The 27,859-nt window shown below is 55.0% G+C and overlaps 1 protein-coding gene across 1 annotated transcript in view; it reads left to right on the top strand.

The window, feature by feature from the left end:
• LOC148152304 (disintegrin and metalloproteinase domain-containing protein 19-like) overlaps positions 1–25,899 on the top strand; it is a 204,748-nt gene extending 178,849 nt beyond the window's left edge. Inside the window, exons 6-11 of the mRNA XM_087992338.1 lie at positions 9,515–9,623; positions 17,069–17,216; positions 17,996–18,074; positions 19,662–19,895; positions 20,487–20,604; positions 25,167–25,899. Coding sequence (XP_087848464.1) covers positions 9,515–9,623; positions 17,069–17,216; positions 17,996–18,074; positions 19,662–19,895; positions 20,487–20,604; positions 25,167–25,225 — 747 coding nt within the window. The 3' untranslated portion in view covers positions 25,226–25,899. The remainder of the gene's footprint in view (positions 1–9,514; positions 9,624–17,068; positions 17,217–17,995; positions 18,075–19,661; positions 19,896–20,486; positions 20,605–25,166) is intronic.
• Positions 25,900–27,859: the final 1,960 nt, after the last annotated feature.

Genomic DNA, 27,859 nt, shown 5'->3' with positions numbered 1-27,859 from the left:
ACTGCTCACACTCACACCACCACCCTGACCACACTCACACCACCACACTGCTCACACTCACACCCCCACACTGCTCACACTCACACCACTGCCCTGACCACACTCACACCACCACACTGCTCACACGCACACCACCACCCTGACCACACTCACACCACCACACTGCTCACACTCACACCACCGCCCTGACCACACCCACACCACCACACTGCTCACACTCACACACCGCCCTGACCACACTCACACCACCACACTGCTCACACTCACACCACCACACTGCTCACACGCACACCACTGCCCTGACCACACTCACACCACCACACTGCTCACACGCACACCACTGCCCTGACCACACTCACACCACCACACTGCTCACACTCACATCACTGCCCTGACCACACTCACACCACCACACTGCTCACACTCACACCACCGCCCTGACCACACCCACACCACCACACTGCTCACACTCACACACCGCCCTGACCACACTCACACCACCACACTGCTCACACTCACACACCACCCTGACCACACTCACACCACCACACTGCACACACTCACACACCACCCTGACCACACTCACACCACCACACTGCTCACACTCACACCACCACACTGCTCACACTCACACCACTGCCCTGACCACACTCACACCACCACACTGCTCACACGCACACCACTGCCCTGACCACACTCACACCACCACACTGCTCACACTCACATCACTGCCCTGACCACACTCACACCACCACACTGCTCACACTCACACCACCGCCCTGACCACACTCACACACCACCCTGACCACACTCACACCACCACACTGCTCACACTCACACACCCACACTGCTCACACTCACACCACTGCCCTGACCACACTCACACCACCGCACTGCTCACACTCACATCACTGCCCTGACCACACTCACACCACCACACTGCTCACACTCACACCACTGCCCTGACCACACTCACACCACCGCCCTGACCACACTCACACCACCACACTGCTCACACTCACACCACCACACTGCTCACACTCACAACATCGCCCTGACCACACTCACACCACCACACTGCTCACACTCACACCACCGCCCTGACCACACTCATACCACCACACTGCTCACACTCACACCACCGCCCTGACCACACTCACACCAACACACTGCTCACACTCACACCACCGCCCTGACCACACTCACACCACCGCCCTGATCACACTTACACCACCACACTGCTCGCACTCACACACCACCCTGACCACACTCACACCACCACACTGCTCACACTCACACCACCCCCCTGATCACACTCACACCACCACACTGCTCACACTCACACCACCACACTGCTCACACTCACACACCACCCTGACCACACTCACACTCACACACCACCCTGACCACACTCACACCACCACACTGCTCACACTCACACCACCACACTGCTCACACTCACACACCGCCCTGACCACACTCACACCACCACACTGCTCACACTCACACACCGCCCTGACCACACTCACACCACCGCCCTGATCACACTTACACCACCACACTGCTCGTACTCACACACCACCCTGACCACACTCACACCACCACACTGCTCACACTCACACCACCGCCCTGATCACACTCACACCACCACACTGCTCACACTCACACCACCACACTGCTCACACTCACACACCGCCCTGACTACACTCACACCACCACACTGCTCACACTCACACACCGCCCTGACCACACTCACACCACCACACTGCTCACACTCACACACCGCCCTGACTACACTCACACCACCACACTGCTCACACTCACACACCGCCCTGACCACACTCACACCACCACACTGCTCACACTCACACCACCGCCCTGACCACACTCACACCACCACACTGCTCACACTCACACCACCACCCTGACCACACTCACACCACCACACTGCTCACACGCATACCACTGCCCTGACCACACTCACACCACCACACTGCTCACACTCACATCACTGCCCTGACCACACTCACACCACCACACTGCTCACACTCACACCACTGCCCTGACCACACCCACACCACCACTCTGCTCACACTCACACCACCACACTGCTCACACTCACACCACCACCCTGCTCACACTCACACCACCACACTGCTCATACTCACACCACCACACTGCTCACACTCACACCCCCACACTGCTCCCACTCACACCACTGCCCTGACCACACTCACACCACTGCCCTGACCACACTCACACCACCACACTGCTCACACTCACACCACCACACTGCTCACACTCACACCACTGCCCTGACCACACTCACACCACCACACTGCTCACACGCACACCACTGCCCTGACCACACTCACACCACCACACTGCTCACACTCACATCACTGCCCTAACCACACTCACACCACCACACTGCTCACACTCACACCACCGCCCTGACCACACTCACACACCACCCTGACCACACTCACACCACCACACTGCTCACACTCACACCACTGCCCTGACCACACTCACACCACCACACTGCTCACACTCACATCACTGCCCTGACCACACTCACACCACCACACTGCTCACACTCACACCACTGCCCTGACCACACTCACACCACCACCCTGACCACACTCACACCACCACACTGCTCACACTCACACCACCACCCTGACCACACTCACACCACCACACTGCTCACACTCACACCCCCACACTGCTCACACTCACACCACTGCCCTGACCACACTCACACCACCACCCTGACCACACTCACACCACCACACTGCTCACACTCACACCACCACACTGCTCACACTCACACCACCACCCTGACCACACTCACACCACCACCCTGACCACACTCACACCACCACACTGCTCACACGCACACCACTGCCCTGACCACACTCACACCACCACACTGCTCATACTCACATCACTGCCCTGACCACACTCACACCACCACACTGCTCACACTCACACCACCGCCCTGACCACACCCACACCACCACACTGCTCACACTCACACACCGCCCTGACCACACTCACACCACCACACTGCTCACACTCACACCACCACACTGCTCACACTCACACCACTGCCCTGACCACACTCACACCACCACACTGCTCACACGCACACCACTGCCCTGACCACACTCACACCACCACACTGCTCACACGCACACCACTGCCCTGACCACACTCACACCACCACACTGCTCACACTCACACACCCACACTGCTCACACTCACACCACTGCCCTGACCACACTCACACCACCACACTGCTCACACTCACATCACTGCCCTGACCACACTCACACCACCACACTGCTCACACTCACACCACTGCCCTGACCACACTCACACCACCACCCTGACCACACTCACACCACCACACTGCTCACACTCACACCACCACCCTGACCACACTCACACCACCACACTGCTCACACTCACACCCCCACACTGCTCACACTCACACCACTGCCCTGACCACACTCACACCACCACACTGCTCACACGCACACCACTGCCCTGACCACACTCACACCACCACACTGCTCACACTCACATCACTGCCCTGACCACACTCACACCACCACACTGCTCACACTCACACCACCGCCCTGACCACACCCACACCACCACACTGCTCACACTCACACACCGCCCTGACCACACTCACACCACCACACTGCTCACACTCACACCACCACACTGCTCACACTCACACCACTGCCCTGACCACACTCACACCACCACACTGCTCACACGCACACCACTGCCCTGACCACACTCACACCACCACACTGCTCACACGCACACCACTGCCCTGACCACACTCACACCACCACACTGCTCACACTCACACCACCGCCCTGACCACACCCACACCACCACACTGCTCACACTCACACACCGCCCTGACCACACCCACACCACCACACTGCTCACACTCACACACCGCCCTGACCACACTCACACCACCACACTGCTCACACTCACACCACCACACTGCTCACACTCACACCACTGCCCTGACCACACTCACACCACCACACTGCTCACACGCACACCACTGCCCTGACCACACTCACACCACCACACTGCTCACACTCACATCACTGCCCTGACCACACTCACACCACCACACTGCTCACACTCACACCACCGCCCTGACCACACTCACACACCACCCTGACCACACTCACACCACCGCACTGCTCACACTCACATCACTGCCCTGACCACACTCACACCACCACACTGCTCACACTCACACCACTGCCCTGACCACACTCACACCACCACCCTGACCACACTCACACCACCACACTGCTCACACTCACACCACCACACTGCTCACACTCACACCACCACCCTGATCACACTCACACCACCGCCCTGACCACACTCACACCACCACACTGCTCACACTCACACCACCACACTGCTCACACTCACACCACCACACTGCTCACACTCACACCACCGCCCTGACCACACTCATACCACCACACTGCTCATACTCACACCACCGCCCTGACCACACTCACACCAACACACTGCTCACACTCACATCGCCCTGACCACACTCACACCCCCACACTGCTCACACTCACACCACCGCCCTGACCACACCCACACCACCACTCTGCTCACACTCCCACCACCACACTGCTCACACTCACACCACCACCCTGCTCACACTCACACCACCACACTGCTCATACTCACACCACCACACTGCTCACACTCACACCCCCACACTGCTCACACTCACACCACTGCCCTGACCACACTCACACCACCACACTGCTCCCACTCACACCACTGCCCTGACCACACTCACACCACTGCCCTGACCACACTCACACCACCACACTGCTCACACTCACACCACCACACTGCTCACACTCACACCACTGCCCTGACCACACTCACACCACCACACTGCTCACACGCACACCACTGCCCTGACCACACTCACACCACCACACTGCTCACACTCACATCACTGCCCTAACCACACTCACACCACCACACTGCTCACACTCACACCACCGCCCTGACCACACTCACACACCACCCTGACCACACTCACACCACCACACTGCTCACACTCACACACCCACACTGCTCACACTCACACCACTGCCCTGACCACACTCACACCACCACACTGCTCACACTCACATCACTGCCCTGACCACACTCACACCACCACACTGCTCACACTCACACCACTGCCCTGACCACACTCACACCACCACCCTGACCACACTCACACCACCACACTGCTCACACTCACACCACCACCCTGACCACACTCACACCACCACACTGCTCACACTCACACCCCCACACTGCTCACACTCACACCACTGCCCTGACCACACTCACACCACCACACTGCTCATACTCACATCACTGCCCTGACCACACTCACACCACCACACTGCTCACACTCACACCACCACACTGCTCACACTCACACACCACCCTGACCACACTCACACCACCACACTGCTCACACTCACACCACCGCCCTGACCACACCCACACCACCACACTGCTCACACTCACACACCGCCCTGACCACACTCACACCACCACACTGCTCACACTCACACCACCACACTGCTCACACTCACACCACTGCCCTGACCACACTCACACCACCACACTGCTCACACGCACACCACTGCCCTGACCACACTCACACCACCACACTGCTCACACGCACACCACTGCCCTGACCACACTCACACCACCACACTGCTCACACTCACACACCCACACTGCTCACACTCACACCACTGCCCTGACCACACTCACACCACCACACTGCTCACACTCACATCACTGCCCTGACCACACTCACACCACCACACTGCTCACACTCACACCACTGCCCTGACCACACTCACACCACCACCCTGACCACACTCACACCACCACACTGCTCACACTCACACCACCACCCTGACCACACTCACACCACCACACTGCTCACACTCACACCCCCACACTGCTCACACTCACACCACTGCCCTGACCACACTCACACCACCACACTGCTCACACGCACACCACTGCCCTGACCACACTCACACCACCACACTGCTCACACTCACATCACTGCCCTGACCACACTCACACCACCACACTGCTCACACTCACACCACCGCCCTGACCACACCCACACCACCACACTGCTCACACTCACACACCGCCCTGACCACACTCACACCACCACACTGCTCACACTCACACCACTGCCCTGACCACACTCACACCACCACACTGCTCACACGCACACCACTGCCCTGACCACACTCACACCACCACACTGCTCACACGCACACCACTGCCCTGACCACACTCACACCACCACACTGCTCACACTCACACCACCGCCCTGACCACACTCACACCACCACACTGCTCACACTCACACACCGCCCTGACCACACTCACACCACCACACTGCTCACACTCACACCACTGCCCTGACCACACTCACACCACCACACTGCTCACACTCACACCACCGCCCTGACCACACCCACACCACCACACTGCTCACACTCACACACCGCCCTGACCACACCCACACCACCACACTGCTCACACTCACACACCGCCCTGACCACACTCACACCACCACACTGCTCACACTCACACCACCACACTGCTCACACTCACACCACTGCCCTGACCACACTCACACCACCACACTGCTCACACGCACACCACTGCCCTGACCACACTCACACCACCACACTGCTCACACTCACATCACTGCCCTGACCACACTCACACCACCACACTGCTCACACTCACACCACCGCCCTGACCACACTCACACACCACCCTGACCACACTCACACCACCGCACTGCTCACACTCACATCACTGCCCTGACCACACTCACACCACCACACTGCTCACACTCACACCACTGCCCTGACCACACTCACACCACCACCCTGACCACACTCACACCACCACACTGCTCACACTCACACCACCACACTGCTCACACTCACACCACCACCCTGATCACACTCACACCACCGCCCTGACCACACTCACACCACCACACTGCTCACACTCACACCACCACACTGCTCACACTCACACCACCACACTGCTCATACTCACAACATCGCCCTGACCACACTCACACCACCACACTGCTCACACTCACACCACCGCCCTGACCACACTCATACCACCACACTGCTCATACTCACACCACCGCCCTGACCACACTCACACCAACACACTGCTCACACTCACATCGCCCTGACCACACTCACACCCCCACACTGCTCACACTCACACCACCGCCCTGACCACACTCACACCACCACACTGCTCACACTCACACCACCGCCCTGACCACACTCACACCACCACACTGCTCACACTCACACCACCGCCCTGACCACACTCATACCACCACACTGCTCACACTCACACCACCGCCCTGACCACACTCACACCAACACACTGCTCACACTCACACCACCGCCCTGACCACACTCACACCAACACACTGCTCACACTCACATCGCCCTGATCACACTCACAACATCGCCCTGACCACACTCACACCTCCACACTGCTCACCCTCACCTCGCCCTGACCACACTCACACCACCGCCCTGCTCACACTCACACCACCGCCCTGATCACACTCACAACATCGCCCTGACCACACTCACACCAACACACTGCTCACACTCACATCGCCCTGATCACACTCACAACATCGCCCTGACCACACTCACACCTCCACACTGCTCACACTCACACCACCACCCTGACCACACTCACACCACCACACTGATTGGTGTTTGGGGTTCTGGGATTTGGGGTTTGGGGTTCCAGTGTTTGGGGTTTGGGGTTTGGGGTTTCCAGTGTTTGGGGTTTGGGGTTTGGGGTTTCCAGTGTTTGGGGGTTCCAGGGTTTGGGATTCCAGAGTTTGGGGGTTTAGGGTTTGGGGGTTTGGGGTTCCAGTGTTTGGGGGTTTGGGGTTTCAGGATTTGGGGGTTTGGGGTTTGGGGTTCCAGAGTTTGGGGTTTGGGGTTCCAGGGTTTGGGGGTTTGGGGTTTGGGGTTCCAGTGTTTGGGGTTTGGGGTTCCAGTGTTTGAGGTTTGGGGGTTTGGGGTTCCAGTGTTTGGGTTTTGGGGGTTTGGGGTTCCAGTGTTTGGGCTTTGGGGGTTTGGGGTTCCAGTGTTTGGGGTTTCAGGGTTTGGGGTTCCAGTGTTTGGGGGTTTAGGGATCCAGTGTTTGGGGTTCCAGGGTTTGGGGTTCCAGGGTTTGGGGATCCAGTGTTTGGGGTTTGGGGTTCCAGGGTTTGGGGATCCAGTGTTTGGGGTTTGGGGTTCCAGGGTTTTGGGGTTCCAGGGTTTGGGGGTTCCAGGGTTTGGGGTTCCAGGGTTTGGGGATCCAGTGTTTGGGGGTTCCAGGGTTTGGGGGTTCCAGGGTTTGGGGTTTCCAGGGTTTGGGGTTTAGGGTTCCAGTGTTTGGGGTTTGGGGTTCCACGGTTTGGGGTTTGGGGTTCCAGGGTTTGGGGGTTTGGGTTTCCAGGGTTTGGGGGTTTGGGGTTCCAGGGTTTGGGGGTTCCAGGGTTTGGGGTTTGGGGTTCCAGTCTTTGGGGTTTAGGGTTCCAGTGTTTGGGGTTTGGGGTTCCAGGGTTTGGGGGTTTGGGGTTCCAGTCTTTGGGGTTTAGGGTTCCAGTGTTTGGGGTTTGGGGTTCCACGGTTTGGGGTTTGGGGTTCCAGTGTTTGGGGGTTTGGGGTACCAGTGTTTGGGAGTTTGGTTGGGGTTCCAAGGTTTCGGGGTTTGGGTTTTCCAGGGTTTGGGGGTTTGGGGTTTGGGGTTCCAGTGTTTGGGGGTTTGGGGTTCCAGTGTTTGGGGGTTTGGGGTTCCAGTGTTTTGGGGTTTGGGGGTTTGGGGTTCCAGTGTTTGCGGGTTTGGGGTTCCAGTGTTTGGGGGTTTGGGGTTCCAGTGTTTGGGGTTTGGGGTTTGGGGTTCCAGTGGTTTGGGGTTTGGGGTTCCAGGGTTTGGGGGTTTGGGGTTTGGGGTTCCAGGGTTTTTTGTTTTGGGGTTTTGGGATTTGGGGTTCCAGGGTTTGGGGTTCCAGGGTTTTGGGGTTTGGGGTTCCACGGTCTGGGATTTGGTTTTCCAGTGTTTGGGAGTTTGGGGTTCCAGTGTTTGGGGGTTTGGGGTTCCAGTGTTTGGGAGTTTGGGGTTTGGGGTTCCAGTGTTTGGGAGTTTGGGGTTTGGGGTTCCAGTGTTTGGGGGTTTGGGGTTCCAGGGTTTGGGGTTTGGGTTCCCGTGTTTGGGGGTTTGGGGTTCCAGTGTTTGGGGGTTTGGGGTTTGAGGTTCCAATGGTTTAGGGTTTGGGGTTTGGGTTCCCGTGTTTGGGGGTTTGGGGTTCCTGCCGCCCCCTCACTGCGGTGTGTATGTAAACCCTCAGGTGTGTAACAGTAACAGGAATTGTCACTGTGACCCTCACTGGGCGCCCCCTTTCTGTGACCAAGGAGGACTCGGGGGCAGCATCGACAGTGGACCCATCCTCCCCAACGGTGAGTCATCTTCCCCACCCTCACCGCAGGGACCGCCACCCCAGATATCCCCATCTCCCCAAACCCCCATCTCCCCAAACTCCCATCTCCCCAAACCCCCATCTCCCCATCTCCCCATTCCCACATCTCCCCATTCCCCCATCTCCCCATTCCCCCATCTCCCCATTCCCCCATCTCCCCATTCCCCCATCTCTCCATTCCCCCATCTCCCCATCTGCCCCATCCCCCCTACCCCCAACCCCCCTTCCCGCATCTCCCCCATCCCCTATCTCCCCCATCCCCTATCTCCCCCATCCCCTATCTCCCCCATCCCCTATCTCCCCCATCCCCCCTTCCCCCATCCCCCCTTCCCCATCCCCCCTTCCCCATCCCCCCTTCCCCAATCCCCCCATCTCCCATGCCCCCCATCCCCTATGCCCCCATCCCCCAATCCCCCCATCCCCATCTCCCATCCCCCCAATCTCTCCATACCCCCATCTCCCCATCCCCCCCATCCCCCCAAACCCCAACCCCCCAACCCTCCATCCCTCCATCCCCCCATCACCCCATCCCCCATCCCCCCCAACCCCCCATTCCCCTATCCCCCCAACCCCCCATTCCTCCATCTCCCCATCCCCCCACCCCTCATCCCCCATCTCCCCACCCCCCCATCTCCTCATCCCCCCATCTCCCCATTCCCCAATCCCCACCCCCCATCCCCCCATCCCCCCATCTCCCCATCCCCCCATCTCCCCATCTCCCCATCCCCCCATCTCCCAATCCCCCCATCTCCCAATCCCCCCAACCCCCCATTCCCCTATCCCCCCCAACCCCCCATTCCTCATCCCCCATCTCCCCACCCCTCATCCCCCATCTCCCCACCCCCCCATCTCCTCATCCCCCCATCTCCCCATTCCACAATCCCCACCCCCCATCCCCCCATCCCCCCATCTCCCCATCCCCCCATCTCCCCATCCCCCCATCTCCCAATCCCCCCATCTCCCAATCCCCCCATCTCCCAATCCCCCCATCCCCCCATCTCCCCATCTCCCCATTCCCCCCATCTCCCAATCCCCCCATCTCCCAATCCCCCCATCTCCCAATCCCCCCATCTCCCAATCCCCCCATCTCCCAATCCCCCCATCTCCCCATCCCCCCATCTCCCAATCCCCCCATCTCCCCATCCCCCCATCTCCCCATCCCCCCATCTCCCCATCTCCCCATCCCCCCATCTCCCCATCCCCCCATCTCCCCATCCCCCCATTCCCCATCCCCCCATCTCCGTATCCCCCGTCTCCCCAACCCCCCATCTCCCCAACCCCCCATCTCCCTATCCCACCTGTATCCCCATCCCCTCATCCACCCATCTCCCCATCTCCCCATTCCCCCATCTCCCCATTCCCCCATCTCCCCATTCCCCCCATCTCCCCATTCCCCCTATCTCCCCATTCCCCCCATCTCCCCAATCCCCCCTTCTCCCCATTCCCCCCTTCTCCCCATTCCCCCCTTCTCCCCACTCCCCCATCTCCCCACTCCCCCATCTCCCCACTCCCCCCATCTCCCCATCCCCCCATCTCCCCATTCCCCCCATCTCCCCATTCCCCCCATCTCCCCATTCCCCCCATCTCCCCATTCCCCCCATCTCCCCATTCCCCCCATCTCCCCATCCCCCCCATCTCCCCATCTCCCCATCCCCCCCATCTCCCCATCTCCCCATCCCCCCATCACCCCATCTCCCCATCTCCCCACTCCCCCCATCTCCCCACTCCCCCCATCTCCCCATCCCCCCATCTGCCCATTCCCCCATCTCCCCCATCTCCCCATCCCCCCCATCTCCCCATTCCCCCCATCTCCCCATCCCCCCCATCTCCCCATCTCCCCATCCCCCCCATCTCCCCCATCTCTCCCTCTCCCCCATCTCTCCATCTCCCCCATCTCCCCCTTATGGCATTGAGGGTGAGTTGGAGGTTTGGATTAGGAATTGGCTGGATGGAAGAAGACAGAGGGTAGTAGTTGATGGCAAAGTTTCTTCATGGAGTGCCGTCACTAGCGGTGTTCCGCAAGGATCTGTTTTGGGACCATTGCTGTTTGTCATTTTTATAAATGACCTGGAAGAGGGGTTAGAAGGTTGGGTGAGCAAGTTTGCGGATGATACGAAAGTCGGAGGAGTTGTTGACAGTGAGGAAGCATGTGGCAGGTTACAGCAGGATATAGAGAAGCTGCAGAGCTGGGCAGAAAGGTGGCAGATGGAATTCAATGTAGCTAAGTGCGAGGTGATTCACTTTGGGAAAAATAACAAAAAGATGGGGTACTGGGCTAATGGTCGGATACTTGGTAGTGTGGATGAGCAGAGGGATCTTGGTGTCCATGTACACAGATCTCTGAAAGTTGCCACCCAGGTAAATAGTGCGGTGAGGAAGGCATATGGCGTACTGGCTTTTATTGGTAGAGGAATTGAGTTCCGGAGTCCTGAGGTCATGATGCAGTTGTATAAGGCTCTGGTGCGGCCGCATCTGGAATATTGTGTGCAGTTTTGGTCGCCATACTATAGGAAGGATGTGGAGGCATTGGAACGGGTGCAGAGGAGGTTTACCAGGATGTTGCCTGGTATGGAAGGAAGATCGTATGAGGAAAGACTGAGACACTTGGGGCTGTTTTCATTAGAGAAAAGAAGGTTTAGGGGTGACTTGATTGAGGTGTACAAGATGATTAGGGGGTTAGATAGGGTTGACAGTGTGAACCTTTTCCCGCGTATGGAGTCGGGTATTACAAGGGGGCATAGCTTTAAATTAAGGGGGGGTAGATATAGGACTGAAGTTAGGGGTAGGTTCTTCACTCAGCGAGTCGTAAGTTCATGGAATGCCCTGCCAGCAGCAGTGGTGGACTCTCCCTCTTTATGGGCATTTAAGCGGGCATTGGATAGGTATATGGAGGATAGTGGGTTAGTATAGGTTAGGTGGGCTTGGATCGGCGCAACATCGAGGGCCGAAGGGCCTGTACTGCGCTGTATTCTATGTTCTATGTTCTATGTTGTTCCCCATCTCCCCATCTCCCCCATCTCCCCATCTCCCCATCCCCCCCATTTCCCCGATCTCCCCATTTCCCCATTTCCCCATCTCCCCATCTCCCCATCTCCACATTGCCCCATCGCCACATCCCCCCAACTCCCTATCTCCCAATTCTCCATCTCTCCATCCCCCAATTCCACATTCCTCCATCTCCACATCTCTCCATCCCTCCCATCTCTCCATCCCCCCATCTCTCCATCCCCCCATCTCTCCATCCCCCCATCTCTCTATCCCCCCATCTCTCCATCTCCCCATCTCTCCATCGCCCCATCTCTCCATCTCCCCATCTCTCCATCGCCCCATCTCTCCATCTCCCCATCTCTCCATCTCCCCATCTCTCCATCGCCCCATCTCTCCATCCTCCCATCTCTCCATCCTCCCATCTCCCCAACCCCCATCACCCCATCCCCCCATCCCCCCAACTCCACATTCCCGCATCGCTCCAACCCCCCAACACCCCCATCTCCCTATCTCCCCATTCTCCATCTCCTCACCCCCCCAACTCCACATTCCCCCCATCTCTCTATCCCCCCATTCCGCCATATGCCCATTCCCCCATCTCCCCCAACCCCCATCTGCCCCAATCTCCCCATTCCCCCATCTCCACCATACCCTCATCTCCCCCATCACCCCCATCTCCCCCCATCTCCCCCCATCTCCCCCCATCTCCCCCCATCTCCCCCCATCTCCACCCATCTCCACCCATCTCCACCCATCTCTCCCCATCTCTCCCCATCTCCCCATTCCCACATTCCCCCCATGTCCCCCATCACCCCATTATCCCACAGTGTCCAGGGATGTGCAGGTTAGGGTGGGTTGGCCATGAGAATTTGTTCCATAGTGTCCAGGGATGTGCAGGTTAGGGTGGATTGGCCATGGGAAATGTCCCATCGTGTCCAGGGATGTGTAGGTTAGGGTGGATTGGCCATGGGAAATTGTCCCATAGTGCCCAGGGATGTGCAGGTTAGGGTGGGATTGGCCATGGGAAATTGTCCCATAGTGCCCAGGGATGTGCAGGTTAGGGTGGGATTGGCCATGGGAAATTGTCCCATAGTGCCCAGGGATGTGCAGGTTAGGGTGGGATTGGCCATAGGAAATTGTCCCATAGTGTGCAGGGATGTGCAGGTTAGGGTGGATTGGCCATGGGAAATTGTCCCATAGTGCCCAGGGATGTGCAGGTTAGGGTGGGATTGGCCATGGGAAATTGTCCCATAGTGCCCAGTGATGTGCAGGTTAGGGTGGGATTGGCCATGGGAAATTGTCTCATAGTGTCCAGGGATGTGCAGGTTAGGGTGGATTGGCCATGGGAAATTGTCCCATAGTGCCCAGGGATGTGCAGGTTAGGGTGGGATTGGCCATGGGAAATTGTCCCATAGTGCCCAGTGATGTGCAGGTTAGGGTGGGATTGGCCATGGGAAATTGTCTCATAGTGCCCAGGGTTGTGCAGGTTAGGGTGGGTTGGCCATAGGAAATTGTCCCATAGTGTGCAGAGATGTGCAGGTTAGGGTGGGTTGGCCATGGGAAATTGTCCCATACTGCCCAGGGATGTGCAGGTTAGGGTGGGATTGGCCATTGGAAATTGTCCCATAGTGCCCAGGGATGTGCAGGTTAGGGTGGATTGGCCGTGGGAAATTGTCCCATCGTGTCCTGGGATGTGTAGGTTAGGGTGGGTTGGCCATGGGAAATGTCCCATAGTGTCCAGGGATGTGCAGGTTAGGATGGGTTGGCCATGGGAAATTAGAACATAGAACCTAGAACATAGAACAACACAGCACAGAACAGGCCCTTCGGCCCACGATGTTGTGCCGAACATTTGTCCTAGCTTAAGCACCCATCCATGTACCTATCCAATTGCCGCTTAAAGGTCACCAAACATTCTCCATGGGAAATTGTCCCATAGTGTCCAGGGATGTGTAGGTTAGGGTGGATTGGCCATGGGAAATTGTCCCATAGTGCCCAGGGATGTGCAGGTTAGGGTGGATTGGCCGTGGGAAATTGTCCCATCGTGTCCAGGGATGTGTAGGTTAGGGTGGGTTGGCCATGGGAAATTGTCCCATAGTGCCCAGGGATGTGCAGGTTAGGGTGGATTGGCCATGGGAAATTGTCCCATAGTGCCCAGGGATGTACAGGTTAGGGTGGATTGGCCATGGGAAATTGTCCCATAGTGTCCAGGGATGTGCAGGTTAGGGTGGATTGGCCGTGCTAAATTGTCCCATAGTGCCCAGGGATGTGTAGGTTAGGGTGGATTGGCCGTGCTAAATTGTCCCATAGTGCCCAGGGATGTGTAGGTTAGGGTGGGTTGGCCATGGGAAATTGTCCCATAGTGCCCAGGGATGTGCAGGTTAGGGTGGGTTGGCCATGGGAAATTGTCCCATAGTGCCCAGGGATGTGCAGGTTAGGGTGGATTGGCCATGGGAAATTGTCCCATAGTGTCCAGGGATGTGCAGGTTAGGGTGGATTGGCCGTGGGAAATTGTCTCATAGTGCCCAAGGATGTGCAGGTTAGGGTGGATTGGCCATGGGAAATTGTCCCATAGTGTCCAGGGATGTGCAGGTTAGGGTGGATTGGCCATGGGAAATTGTCCCATAGTGTCCAGGGATGTACAGGTTAGGGTGGATTGGCCGTGGGAAATTGTCTCATAGTGCCCAAGGATGTGCAGGTTAGGGTGGATTGGCCATGGGAAATTGTCCCATAGTGTCCAGGGATGTGCAGGTTAGGGTGGGATAGCCCATGGGAAATTGTCCCATAGTGCCCAGGGATGTGTAGGTTAGGGTGGGATAGCCCATGGGAAATTGTCCCATAGTGCCCAGGGATGTGCAGGTTAGGGTGGATTGGCCATGGGAAATTGTCCCATAGTGTCCAGGGATGTGCAGGTTAGGGTGGGATAGCCCATGGGAAATTGTCCCATAGTGCCCAGGGATGTGCAGGTTAGGGTGGATTGGCCATGGGAAATTGTCCCATAGTGTCCAGGGATGTGCAGGTTAGGGTGGATTGGCCGTGGCAAATTGTCACTTAGTGTACAGGGATGTGCAGGTTAGAGTGGATTAGCTATGGGAAAGTGTCCCAGGGTGTCCAGGGATATGCAGGTTAGGGTGGATTGGCCATGGGAAATTGTCCCATAGTGCCCAGGGATGTGTAGGTTATGGTGGATTGGCCATGGGAAATTGTCCCATAGTGCCCAGGGATGTGTAGGTTATGATGGATTGGCCATGCGAAATTGTCCCATAGTGTCCAGGGATGTGTAGGTTATGGTGGATTGGCCATGGGAAATTGTCCCATAGTGCCCAGGGATGTGCAGGTTAGGGTGGGTTGGCCATAGGAAATTGGATAGGTACATGGATGGGTGCTTAAGCTAGGACAAATGTTCGGCACAACATCGTGGGCCGAAGGGCCTGTTCTGAGCTGTATTGTTCTATGTTCTATGTTCTAATTTCCCATGGGAAATTTCCCAATAGGGTGGATTGGCCATGGCAAATTGTCACTTAGTGTCCAGGGATGTGTAGGTTAGGGTGGATTGGCCGTGGGAAATTGTCCCATAGTGCCCAGGGATGTGTAGGTTAGGGTGGGTTGGCCATGGGAAATTGTCCCATAGTGCCCAGGGATGTGTAGGTTAGGGTGAATTGGCCATGGGAAATTGTCCCATAGTGTCCAGGGATGTGCAGGTTAGGGTGGGTTGGCCATGGGAAATTGTCCCATAGTGCCCAGGGATGTGCAGGTTAGGGTGGGTTGGCCATGGGAAATTGTCCCATAGTGCCCAGGGATGTGCAGGTTAGGGTGGATTGGCCATGGGAAATTGTCCCATAGTGCCCAGGGATGTGCAGGTTAGGGTGGTTTGGCCATGGGAAATTGTCCCATAGTGCCCAGGGATGTGCAGGTTAGGGTGAATTGGCCATGGGAAATTGTCCCATAGTGCACAGGGATGTACAGGTCACGGTGGAATGGCCATAGGAAATTGTCCCATAGTGCCCAGGGATGTGCAGGTTAGGGTGGATTGGCCATGGGAAATGCGGGGTTACAGGGGTAAGATAGGGAAACGGTTCTGGTTGGGATGCTCTCTGATGGTTGGTGTGGACTTGATGGGCTGAATGGTCTGTTCCACACTGTCGGGATTCTAAGAATGGTCTGCTGTATTTCCTGTTTCTTACTAATTCCGATGTGCTTTGATCCTGGATTTCCCACTTGATCCTGATATGTCTGGGGGGGGGATCAATCCTGTCACATGTTCGGAGTGTCGGGAACCTACATTTTTCTGGGCAGTGTCAGGGCTGTGCAGTTGAGTATTTATTCCTGAAGCCAGCCTAGTCCCACATGGGGTAGGTCTCTGAGTGACTGGGAACTTGAGGAATCCGGGGATGAGGAGTACTCGAATACGCTTAGATCTTGTTGCTGTCCCCACAGACCAGAAGCCTCTGCTGATTGGGCTGTTGTTGATCTTCTTGCTGGTGATCCCAGGCAGCGTCCTCTCAGTGTTCTGCTGTTATCGGCATCGAGCAGTTATCCACACTCAGTGGCAGCACTGGTACAGACAACCAGCCAAGGCACACAGGTAAGCACGTCCCGTAGTGCCCAGATCATATCGCCTCACATTGAGTCACTCTGGATCACTCTGTGTCCCCACTGGGTCTCAGTGATCACTCTCCATATCACACCACATGGTCACCCAGGAACCAATCAGATCTGTCCCCAGCCTGATGACATTTAGCATCCACAGCTCCACGAACCAATCAGCAACCTGTTGCCGGCCAGATCTCTCCCCAGACACCCTCTGTTGCCAGGCCATTTAAGAACATGAGAACCTGGAGCAGGAGGGAGACCATTCAGCCCATCAAACCTACTCCACCATTTAATCCAATCATGGCTGACCTCGGCTCCGTGTCAACTCCACTTTCCTGCCTGCTCTCCCGAAGAAGCTCGGAATACTGCTGTGAGTAACTCAAGTCCTGAATCCCAAGGCAGGAGGGTGAGGGAATACTCCCCACTTGCCCCTGGATGGGGGCAGCTCCAACAACACTCGAGAAGCTGGACCCCATCCAGGAGAAAGCAGCCCTCATTTGGTTGGTATCCCATCCACAAACATCCCCTCCCTCCCCCACCGACGCTCAGTCGCAGCAGTGTGTACTGTCTACAGAGCGCACTGCAGGAATTCACCAAAGATCCTCAGGCAGCACCTTCCAAAGCCACAGGCACTTACAGTATTCATCAGCCCTGCCACTGCACAGTCACGTATCAGTATCTCAGTGTGCCCTGTCCCACTCTGAGTGTGAGTGCTCAGTCGTTTCAGGAGCTGCTGTCAGTGGGATGTTTGCTGAAATGTTTTCCTTCCAGACCTGTCTCGAGGCGAGATGAGGACAGCTCACAGCCCAGCGTGTGCTTGAGGATTCTCCAGGATCTCTCCCCAATGAAGGTGAGACACACCACGATGGGTCAGACTAACACAGCAGGAGCTAGAGAGTGAAGGAGAGCTGCAGAATGGGCCCTGAAGATGGAGGAAACAGGGAATGAAACCATCAGAGACAGAGCTGAGAACAGGAGAGCACCCACGCTGGACAGAGATTGGAAACTCAAGAAAGGGAGGTCAAAGATTGAGGGAATGAACAAAGGGAAAAGAGATGTGTGGAGGGAGACAGAGAGACAGAGACAGAGAGAGAGAGACAGACAGAGAGAGACAGAGAGAGAGTGAGAGAGAGAGACAGAGAGAGAGAGAGACAGAGAGAGAGTGAGACAGAGAGAGTGAGAGAGAGAGAGAGTGAGAGAGAGAGAGAGTGAGAACAAAGCTGAGATAAAGGAGCAGTACTGAGGGAATGAGAGAGGGCTGGTGAAGGATTCAGAGAATGTGGGACAAGTGACATGGAGTTCACATTCCTGGGACAGTGACTGAGTGGGAGGGAAACGAGAGGATAATGTGTCAGGTCTCATTGTAAGGTGCAGTGTTTGAGAGTTAGAGGACAGTAAGTGGTGAGTACACCCGACATGATGTCATTGGTCAAGGACATTCCCTGTATCCCACTGGGATCAGCGCTGGGCCCACAATTATTTACAGGATATATTCCTGACTTGGATAAGGAAAGTGAATGTTAGCAGATATTAGATGGGAATGTCCTGCTCCCTGACGCCCCCAACTTCCCTCTGACCCCCAATTCCCTCTGACCCCCAATTCCCTCTGACCCCCAATCCCCTGTGACCCCCAATCCCCTGTGACCCCCAATCCCCTGTGACCCCCATTTCCGTCTGACCCCCAATTCCCTGTGACCCCCATTTCCATCTGACCCCAATTCCCTGTGGCCCCCATTCTCCTGTGACCCCCATTTCCGTCTGACCCCCATTTCTGTCTGACCCCCAATTCCCTGTGACCCCCATTTTCCAGTGACCCCCATTTCCGTCTGACCCCCATTCCCATGTGACCCCCATTTCCCAGTGACCCCCATTTCCCAGTGACCCCCGTTTCCCTCTGACCCCATTCCCCTCTGACCCCCAATTCCCCTGTGACCCCACTTCCCTCTGACCCCCATTCCCCTGTGACCCCCATTTCCCTCTGACCCCTATTTCCCTGTGACCCCACTTCCCTGTGTCTTATGACCCCACACCCTGTGACCGTTTTCCCCGTGACCATGTGAGCCCATGCCCTGTGAGCCTGCTCTCCTTGCGGTATCTACCCGGGTCTGTGTTGATATGAATGAACATGGTGAGTCTGGCAGTGTCAGGGGAGAGAGGGAGAGGAACCGAGCGAATGGTTTGGATCCAGAGCCTAGTCCACTCCTGTCCTGAGGGAGGGTGCCTTGGTAACTCTGATTTCTCTGATGCTGCCAGACCTGCTGAGATTCTCCAGTTTTGTTTGTGATTGTCAGCATCTGTAGTTTTGTGGTAATGTTTGTGGAAATGGTGTTGGAGTTAGAGCAGGAGCTGGGGAAGCTTGTGGCCATTCAGCCCTGTGTGGGGTATTGTTAGCTCTCAGAGACTGAGCGGTGTGTAATGTCTATTACCCTCCCAACAGCTGGATCAAGCTCAGTTCCCATCTCAGCCCTCAAGGCCTGGGCACATGGTCCACACATCTCCCAAGGCAAGGCCTCTAGATTCCAGGCCCAGGAACCAGGGAAGGCCCCAGCGACCGCCCGCTCCCTCAGGGACAACGTTCCAGCTTTCCAACAATCAGAAAGGTCAGCCAGGGAAGAGGGAACCTCCAAGGATACCACCTCCACCTTCCCTCTCACAGAGACAGGCATCACAGGTAAGGTGTTACACACTCTGACACGGCCTGAGAGGTAACCCCCTGCCCCAGAACATTCCCTGGCCCTTGGAGTAATAACTAATCTAGTGACAATGCCACGAAGCCATCACCTTCCCTCTACCGTAAGGTCAGGCTTTGGGATGTTCACCGATGATTGTGCAGTGTTCAGCACCATTCACACCTCCTCAGGTACTGCCGCAGTCCCTGCTCAAATACAACAAGGTCTGGACAATACCCAGGCTTGGGCCGACAAGAGGCAAGTAACAGTCATGGCACAGAAATGCCAGGCTCTGATCGGTTGCAATCAGAGAGAATCGAGTTGGCTTTGCTGGTGTCCAGCCTTGACAACGCCCTTGATGAAGGGCTGTCCTGGTCAGCTCACCTCTAGGATTCGGAGATATCTACCTGTCAGCGTTTGGGACACATACAGTCTGACTTTAACTCCCCAAACCTTGCCCTAACTCACTGCTGTTTCCAGGAACTGCTCTTCAGAAAGCAGGTTATGGTTTCAGTGTGGGCTGTTTATTGGCAGCTTGCTTCCCATCCCACTCTGTCCAGCTGGTCATCCTCACAAACTGTTATGTGTTACAGCCGACCTACCAGCGCGTCCCTCAGCAGCCAACTCAGCCGTCACACTCAGCTGCGAAGAGAAATCCTGTGGTGCAGCCTCATGTTGCTGAGATCATCGCTCAGTTCTCCAATTCATCAGGTGAGGTATGTGTCCACAGTCTGACAGGAACAACACACACACACAGTCACACACACTCTCTCTCACACACCACCCCCACACACACACCCCCACACACACACACACCCCCACACACACACACACACCACCCCCACACACACACCCCCACACACACACACACACCTCCACACACCCCACACACACACACACCTCCACACACCCCACACACACACACACACACACACACACCTCCACACACCCCACACACACACACACCTCCACACACCCCACACACACACACACCTCCACACACCCCACACACACACACACACACACACACACACCTCCACACACACACACACACCTCCACACACACACACACACCTCCACACACACACACACCTCCACACACACCTCCACACACACACACACACACACACACACACACACACACCACCCCCACACACACACCACCCCCACACACACACCACCCCCACACACACACTTCAACACACACATACACACAGAGACCTACAGACCCACACACACACACCCACAGTCTGTCTTCCCAGGGCGTTTGTGCGTGTCAGAGATCAGGAACATTTTCAGACTGGATATTGGTTTGATATTCTGTAAAGGTCAGCTCACCTCGTTCGAACGCTGTCCCCCACCCCCTGAGGTTTGGTTCCCTTTGTTATCTAAGTGAGCTCGATAGGGCCCAAATCCAACCAGCCAAGGAGCCTGGGCCTTAGATACACCATTCACTCGTGAGTGTCAAACTAGTTACCCGGTCACAGTCCTGGTCAAACCAGTTACTCACACTCAGACTGGTCAAACTAGTTACCCAGTCACAGTCCTGGTCAAACTAGTTACCCGGTCACGGTCCTGGTCAAACCAGTTACTCACTCTCAGACTGGTCAAACTAATTACTCAATCATGGACCCAGGTAGATAGGATAGTGAAGAAGGTGTTTGGTATGCTTTCCTTTATTGGTCAGAGTATTGAGTACAGGGGTTGGGAGGTCATGTTGTGGATGTACAGGACATTGGTTAGGCCACTGTTGGAATATTGCGTGCAATTCTGGTCTCCTTCCTATCGGAAAGATGTTGTGAAACTTGAAAGGGTTCAGAAAAGATTTACAAGGATGTTGCCAGGGTTGGAGGATCTGAGCTACAGGGAGAGGCTGAACAGGCTGGGGCTGTTTTCCCTGGAGCGTCGGAGGCTGAGGGGTGACTTTATAGAGGTTTACAAAATTATGAGGGACATGGATAGGATAAACAGACAATGTCTTTTCCCTGGGGTGGGGGAGTCCAGAACTAGAGGGGCATAGGTTTAGGGTGAGAGGGGAAAGATATAAAAGAGACCTAAGGGGCAACATTTTCACGCAGAGGGTGGTATGTGTATGGAATGAGCTGCCAGAGGATGTGGTGGAGGCTGGTACAATTGCAACATTTAAGAGGCATTTGGATGGGTGTATAAATAGGAAGGGTTTGGAGGGATATGGGCCGGGTGCTGGCAGGTGGGACTAGATTGGGTTGGGATATCTGGTCGGCATGGATGGGTTGGATCGAAGGGTCTGTTTCTGTGATGTATATCTCTATGATTCTGTGACTGTAGTCAAACTAGTTACCCACCGGCAAATGATACTTAGTCAAGTTGCTGATCAAACTAGTTTGACTCTGTCACATTTCTGGTCAAACGGATGACACGGTGGCACAGTGGTTAGCACTGCTGCCTCACAGCACCAGGGACCTGGGTTTGATTCCACCTCAGGCGACTGACTGTGTGGAGTTTGCACATTCTCCCCGTGTCTGCGTGGGTTTCCTCCGGGTGCTCCGGTTTCCTCCCACAGTCCAAAGATGTGCAGGTCAGGTGACTTGGCCATGCTAAATTGCCCATAGTGTTAGATACATTCGTCAGAGGGAAATGGGTCTGTGGGTTACTCTTCAGAGGGTCGGTGTGGACTGGATGGGTGTGTGTGTGTGTGTGTGTGTGTGTGTGTGCGAGTATGTGTATGAATGTGTGTGACTGTGTGTGACTGTGTGTGAGTGTGTGTGTGTGTGTGAGAGTGTGTTTGTGTGTGGGTGTGTGTTTGTATATGTGTGTGTGTATATGAGTGTGTGAGAGTGTGTGCGTGAGTGTATGTGTGTGTGCGTGTGAGAGTGTGTGAGTGCGTATGTGTTTGTGTGTGTGGTGTGTGTGTGAGTGCGTATGTGTTTGTGTGTGTGGTGTGTGTGTGTGAGTGCGTATGTGTTTGTGTGTGTGGTGTGTGTGTGAGTGCGTATGTGTTTGTGTGTGTGGTGTGTGTGAGTGCGTATGTGTGTTTGTGTGTGTGGTGTGTGTGAGTGCGTATGTGTGTTTGTGTGTGTGGTGTGTGTGGTGTGTGAGAGTGCGTATGTGTGTTTGTGTGTTTGTGTTTGTGTTTGTGTGTGGTGTGTGTGTGAGTGCGTATGTGTTTGTGTGTGTGGTGTGTGTATGTGTTTGTGTGTGTGTGTGTGAGTGTGTGTGAGAGAGTCTGTGTGTGTGAGTACGTATGTGTGAGTGTGTGTGAGGCTGTGTGTGTATGAGTGTGTGTGTGTGTGAGAGAGAGAGAGAGAGAGTGTGTGTGTGTGTGTGAGAGAGAAAGGCAAATGTCGGAAGTGTATCGGTGATTATTCCTGATTGGAACGTATCCCGTATCCCAGTTTGAGCGACTCTGCTTCAAACCGAGGGCTGTCCAATATCACAGCCAATCAGAGCTGGGCTCGGATATAGAAACCTGGTCTGCCATTCTGACTGTCGACGGTCATCCTCTTCCTGCTTTTTGTCCCAAATGTTCGATCCAATTCCCTGTTTGGGCCGCAGCAGCTTTCTGGGAGAGAGACGTCTGCAGGTTGCCCACCCTCTGGGTGAAGACCATCATTCCCATCTCATTGCTCAATGGTCCATCCCGGGTCCTTAACCATCCCTGGGGACACCCTTCCCACGTCTATCCTGTCCAGTCCTGTCAGGATTTTATACATTTCTGATAGATCCCCCTCACTCTTCTCAACTTCAGGGAGTACAGTCTGAACCCAATCTCCTCAGCCATCACTCCTGCCATCCCACAAATCACTTTGGGAAAGGACAACACCCTGCGCGCAACACCCTGCTCACACTACCCAGCTCACACTACCCAGCTCACACTACCCTGCTCACACTACCCAGCGCACAACACCCTGCTCACACTACCCAGCGCACAACACCCTGCTCACACTACCCAGCGCACAACATCCTGCTCACACTACCCAGCTCACACTACCCAGCTCACACTACCCTGCTCACACTACCCTGCTCACACTACAGGATCCGTACCCCTCTATTCCCTTCCTATTCCTGTATCTGTCCAGGTGTTTCTTGAATGCTGCTGTTGTATCTGCTTCCACCCCCCTCCTCTAGCAGCACGTCCCAGGCACTCCCCACCCTTTGGGTGAAACACCTCCCTCGCACATCTCTTTTAAACATCCCCCCCACACCCCACCACCACACCTTAAACCTGTGTCCCCTGGTAACTGACCCCTCCACCCTGGGGAAAAGCCTCCTATTTCCCACTCTGTCCCTGCCCCTGTAGCCAGCCCCTCCCACGATGAGGGTAACGTTCCATTTCTCTCCTTCACCATGTGCTGTTGTTGCTGTTCCCTTCCACTAACTGGTGCACAGGGACGGTCAGGTCTCACTGGCCCTCCCAGGTCAGAGAATGACCTGCCTGAAACAAAACACAGCTCAACAGGTCTGGCAGCATCTGTGCAGAGAAATCAGAGTTACTGTTAGTATCTCTATGACTCTACGACTCTGAGTCCTGATGGTTTTCTGAGATGGAAATGATGTTTGGCAGGGTTTAATAAAGGGCTTTGAGGATGTAACATGTCCAGTTGATAAAGAGGACCTGCTCGATATAGGGATTTGGAAATTCTGTAAAAGGGGGATTTCACTGGATTCGAGGTGGTGCTGTGCAGGAGGAAGGTAATATCATGGATCAAGGTTGGATTCAAACCCAGCAAAACTGAGGCAGCGTTAATGGGGCTGTTACATGGTCAGAAAGATGGAATGAGTGAAGTGTCACAAGGATCTGTCCTGATTTGGAGATGCCGGTGTTGGACTGGGGTGGACAAAGTTACAAATCCCACAACACCAGGTTATAGTCCAACAGGTTTAATTGGAAGCACTAGCTTTCGGAGCGACGCCCCTTCATCAGGTGATAGTGGAGGGCTCGATCGTAACAGAATTTATAGCAAACATTTACAGGGTGATGTAACTGAAATTATACATTGAAGAATTGATCGTCCGTTCAGCCTTTCATCTGTTAGAATACAGTGACAGTTCTGTCCAACCTACCCAACCAGTGACTTAGTCAAAGTTGACGGTCCTGGTTATACTAGTGAATGGTCTGAGTGTACTAGCCCATACATGGGGCAGTGACCTCACTGGTTGGGTGAACATTAATCAGTGATCTATCAGGTTCCGATTGGATAAGAAGAAGGGTGGTTGGTTGAAGAATTGCTATTGGCTGATGGTTGTTGGTTTTAGTTTAACGAGTAAAGGAGGCTACTCCCTCTCTGTTCCAGGAGGACCCCAACTGGAGGCCAGCCAGAAAAACACTGACCAATCACAGATGAGGCACTGATAGAAACATCCCGATTGGATTGGAGCAGCAGAAGCTGGCGGGGGGGGGGGGGGGATGTGAGGGGGCTATCCAGGTGGAGAATGTGAGTGGGGAGTGGACAGTGATAAACTGACCTGAGGGGGCCGTGCCCTCCTTCCACAGCCATTCCTGCTACAGTCACAATGATCGTTTGGAACAACATGGAGGTGATAGCCCAGGGCCATTATTCTTGTCTACTCATCCAGAAAATCAGCAAGTGTTCTGGGGACCCAGGTTCAAATCCCACCACGACAGATGGTGGAATTAACTCAATTAAAACCTGGAATGAAGAGTCGAATTGCCATGAAGCCTTTGTTGATTGTCATTAAAAACCATCTGAAGGAAAAGTCCATCCTCACCTGATCTGGCCTCCATGTGACTCCAGACCCACAGCTGTGTGGTTAGAACATTCCAAAGACAGTACAGGCCCTTCAGCCCTCAATGTGGTGCTGACCTGTGGAACCATCCTGCAGCCCATTCTCGTCCATAAGTCTATCCAATCACCATTTCAATGCCCTTCAGGTTGGTGAGTTTCTTCCTGTTGCAGGCTGGCAGGGTGTTTTACGCCCCCAGTCCTGTCTGGGATGGGTAATAACTGCTGGCCGAGCCAGTGACACCGGCATCCTGTCAGTGAATAAAGGAAATGCAAAAGAAAACTTTTTTCAATGTGTTTTTTTTTCAAAAATGATCCAACCACTCACTGTTTTCACTCATTAACTCAGTTCCACTTGGTTCAGTTTCGAGAGTTGCTTGACCTCCCAGGACACGGCTTCTTATTCCTCAAAATACAACGGATCTCTTTCCAATTGATGCAGGTTCTGAAAATTCATTTTCAAACATCCTTCAGAACTGTTACTGATTTCATAGGCATTTTAATAAAATTACAATTTCTCCTTATGATACCACTTCTGGATCAAAAGTCATCACATTGGATAATTTTCATGATGTCAATGTCTTAGGGTGCTGCCATTAGATTGTTTTAGACATGGATTTCTGATTGAGTGATGAATAATCCTGTGTGTGTGTGTGTCTGTGTACGTGTGTGGGTCTGTGTACATGTGTGGGTATGTGTGGGTCTGTGTACGTGTGTGGGTGTGTGGGTGTCTGTGTACGTGTGTGGGTCTGTGTACATGTGTGGGTGTGTGTGGGTCTGTGTACGTGTGTGGGTGTGTGTGTGTCTGTGTACGTGTGTGGGTGTGTGTACGTGTCTGTGTACGTGTGTGGGTCTGTGTACATGTGTGGGTATGTGTGGGTCTGTGTACGTGTGTGGGTGTGTGTACGTGTCTGTGTACGTGTGTGGGTCTGTGTACATGTGTGGGTCTGTGTGGGTCTGTGTACGTGTGTGGGTGTGTGTGTGTCTGTGTACGTGTGTGGGTGTGTGTACGTGTCTGTGTACGTGTGTGGGTCTGTGTACATGTGTGGGTCTGTGTACATGTGTGGGTATGTGTGGGTCTGTGTATGTGTGTGGGTGTCTGTGTACGTGTGTGGGTGTGTGTACGTGTCTGTGTACGTGTGTGGGTCTGTGTACATGTGTGGGTATGTGTGGGTCTGTGTACATGTGTGGGTCTGTGTACGTGTGTGGGTCTGTGTACGTGTGTGGGTCTGTGTACGTGTGTGGGTATGTGTGGGTCTGTGTACATGTGTGGGTCTGTGTACATGTGTGGGTCTGTGTACGTGTGTGGGTCTGTGTACATGTGTGGGTCTGTGTACATGTGTGGGTCTGTGTACGTGTGTGGGTCTGTGTACGTGTGTGGGTATGTGTGGGTCTGTGTACGTGTGTGGGTCTGTGTACATGTGTGGGTCTGTGTACATGTGTGGGTCTGTGTACATGTGTGGGTCTGTGTACGTGTGTGGGTATGTGTGGGTCTGTGTACATGTGTGGGTCTGTGTACATGTGTGGGTCTGTGTACGTGTGTGGGTCTGTGTACATGTGTGGGTCTGTGTACATGTGTGGGTCTGTGTACGTGTGTGGGTCTGTGTACGTGTGTGGGTATGTGTGGGTCTGTGTACGTGTGTGGGTCTGTGTACATGTGTGGGTCTGTGTGGGTCTGTGTACGTGTGTGGGTGTGTGTGTGTCTGTGTACGTGTGTGGGTGTGTGTACGTGTCTGTGTACGTGTGTGGGTCTGTGTACATGTGTGGGTCTGTGTACATGTGTGGGTATGTGTGGGTCTGTGTATGTGTGTGGGTGTCTGTGTACGTGTGTGGGTGTGTGTACGTGTCTGTGTACGTGTGTGGGTCTGTGTACATGTGTGGGTATGTGTGGGTCTGTGTACATGTGTGGGTCTGTGTACGTGTGTGGGTCTGTGTACGTGTGTGGGTCTGTGTACGTGTGTGGGTATGTGTGGGTCTGTGTACATGTGTGGGTCTGTGTACATGTGTGGGTCTGTGTACGTGTGTGGGTCTGTGTACATGTGTGGGTCTGTGTACATGTGTGGGTCTGTGTACGTGTGTGGGTCTGTGTACGTGTGTGGGTATGTGTGGGTCTGTGTACGTGTGTGGGTCTGTGTACATGTGTGGGTCTGTGTACATGTGTGGGTCTGTGTACGTGTGTGGGTGGGTGTGGGTCTGTGTACGTGTGTGGATGTGTGTGTGTCTGTGTACGTGTGTGGGTCTGT

Source organism: Chiloscyllium plagiosum, unplaced genomic scaffold, assembly GCF_037043375.1.
Source record: "Chiloscyllium plagiosum isolate Xiang-an unplaced genomic scaffold, Cpla_swu_hap1 HiC_scaffold_1, whole genome shotgun sequence".
NCBI lineage: Eukaryota > Metazoa > Chordata > Chondrichthyes > Orectolobiformes > Hemiscylliidae > Chiloscyllium > Chiloscyllium plagiosum.
The sequence above is the reverse complement of the archived record's forward strand: the minus strand, read 5'-3'. Positions and strand labels throughout refer to the sequence as shown.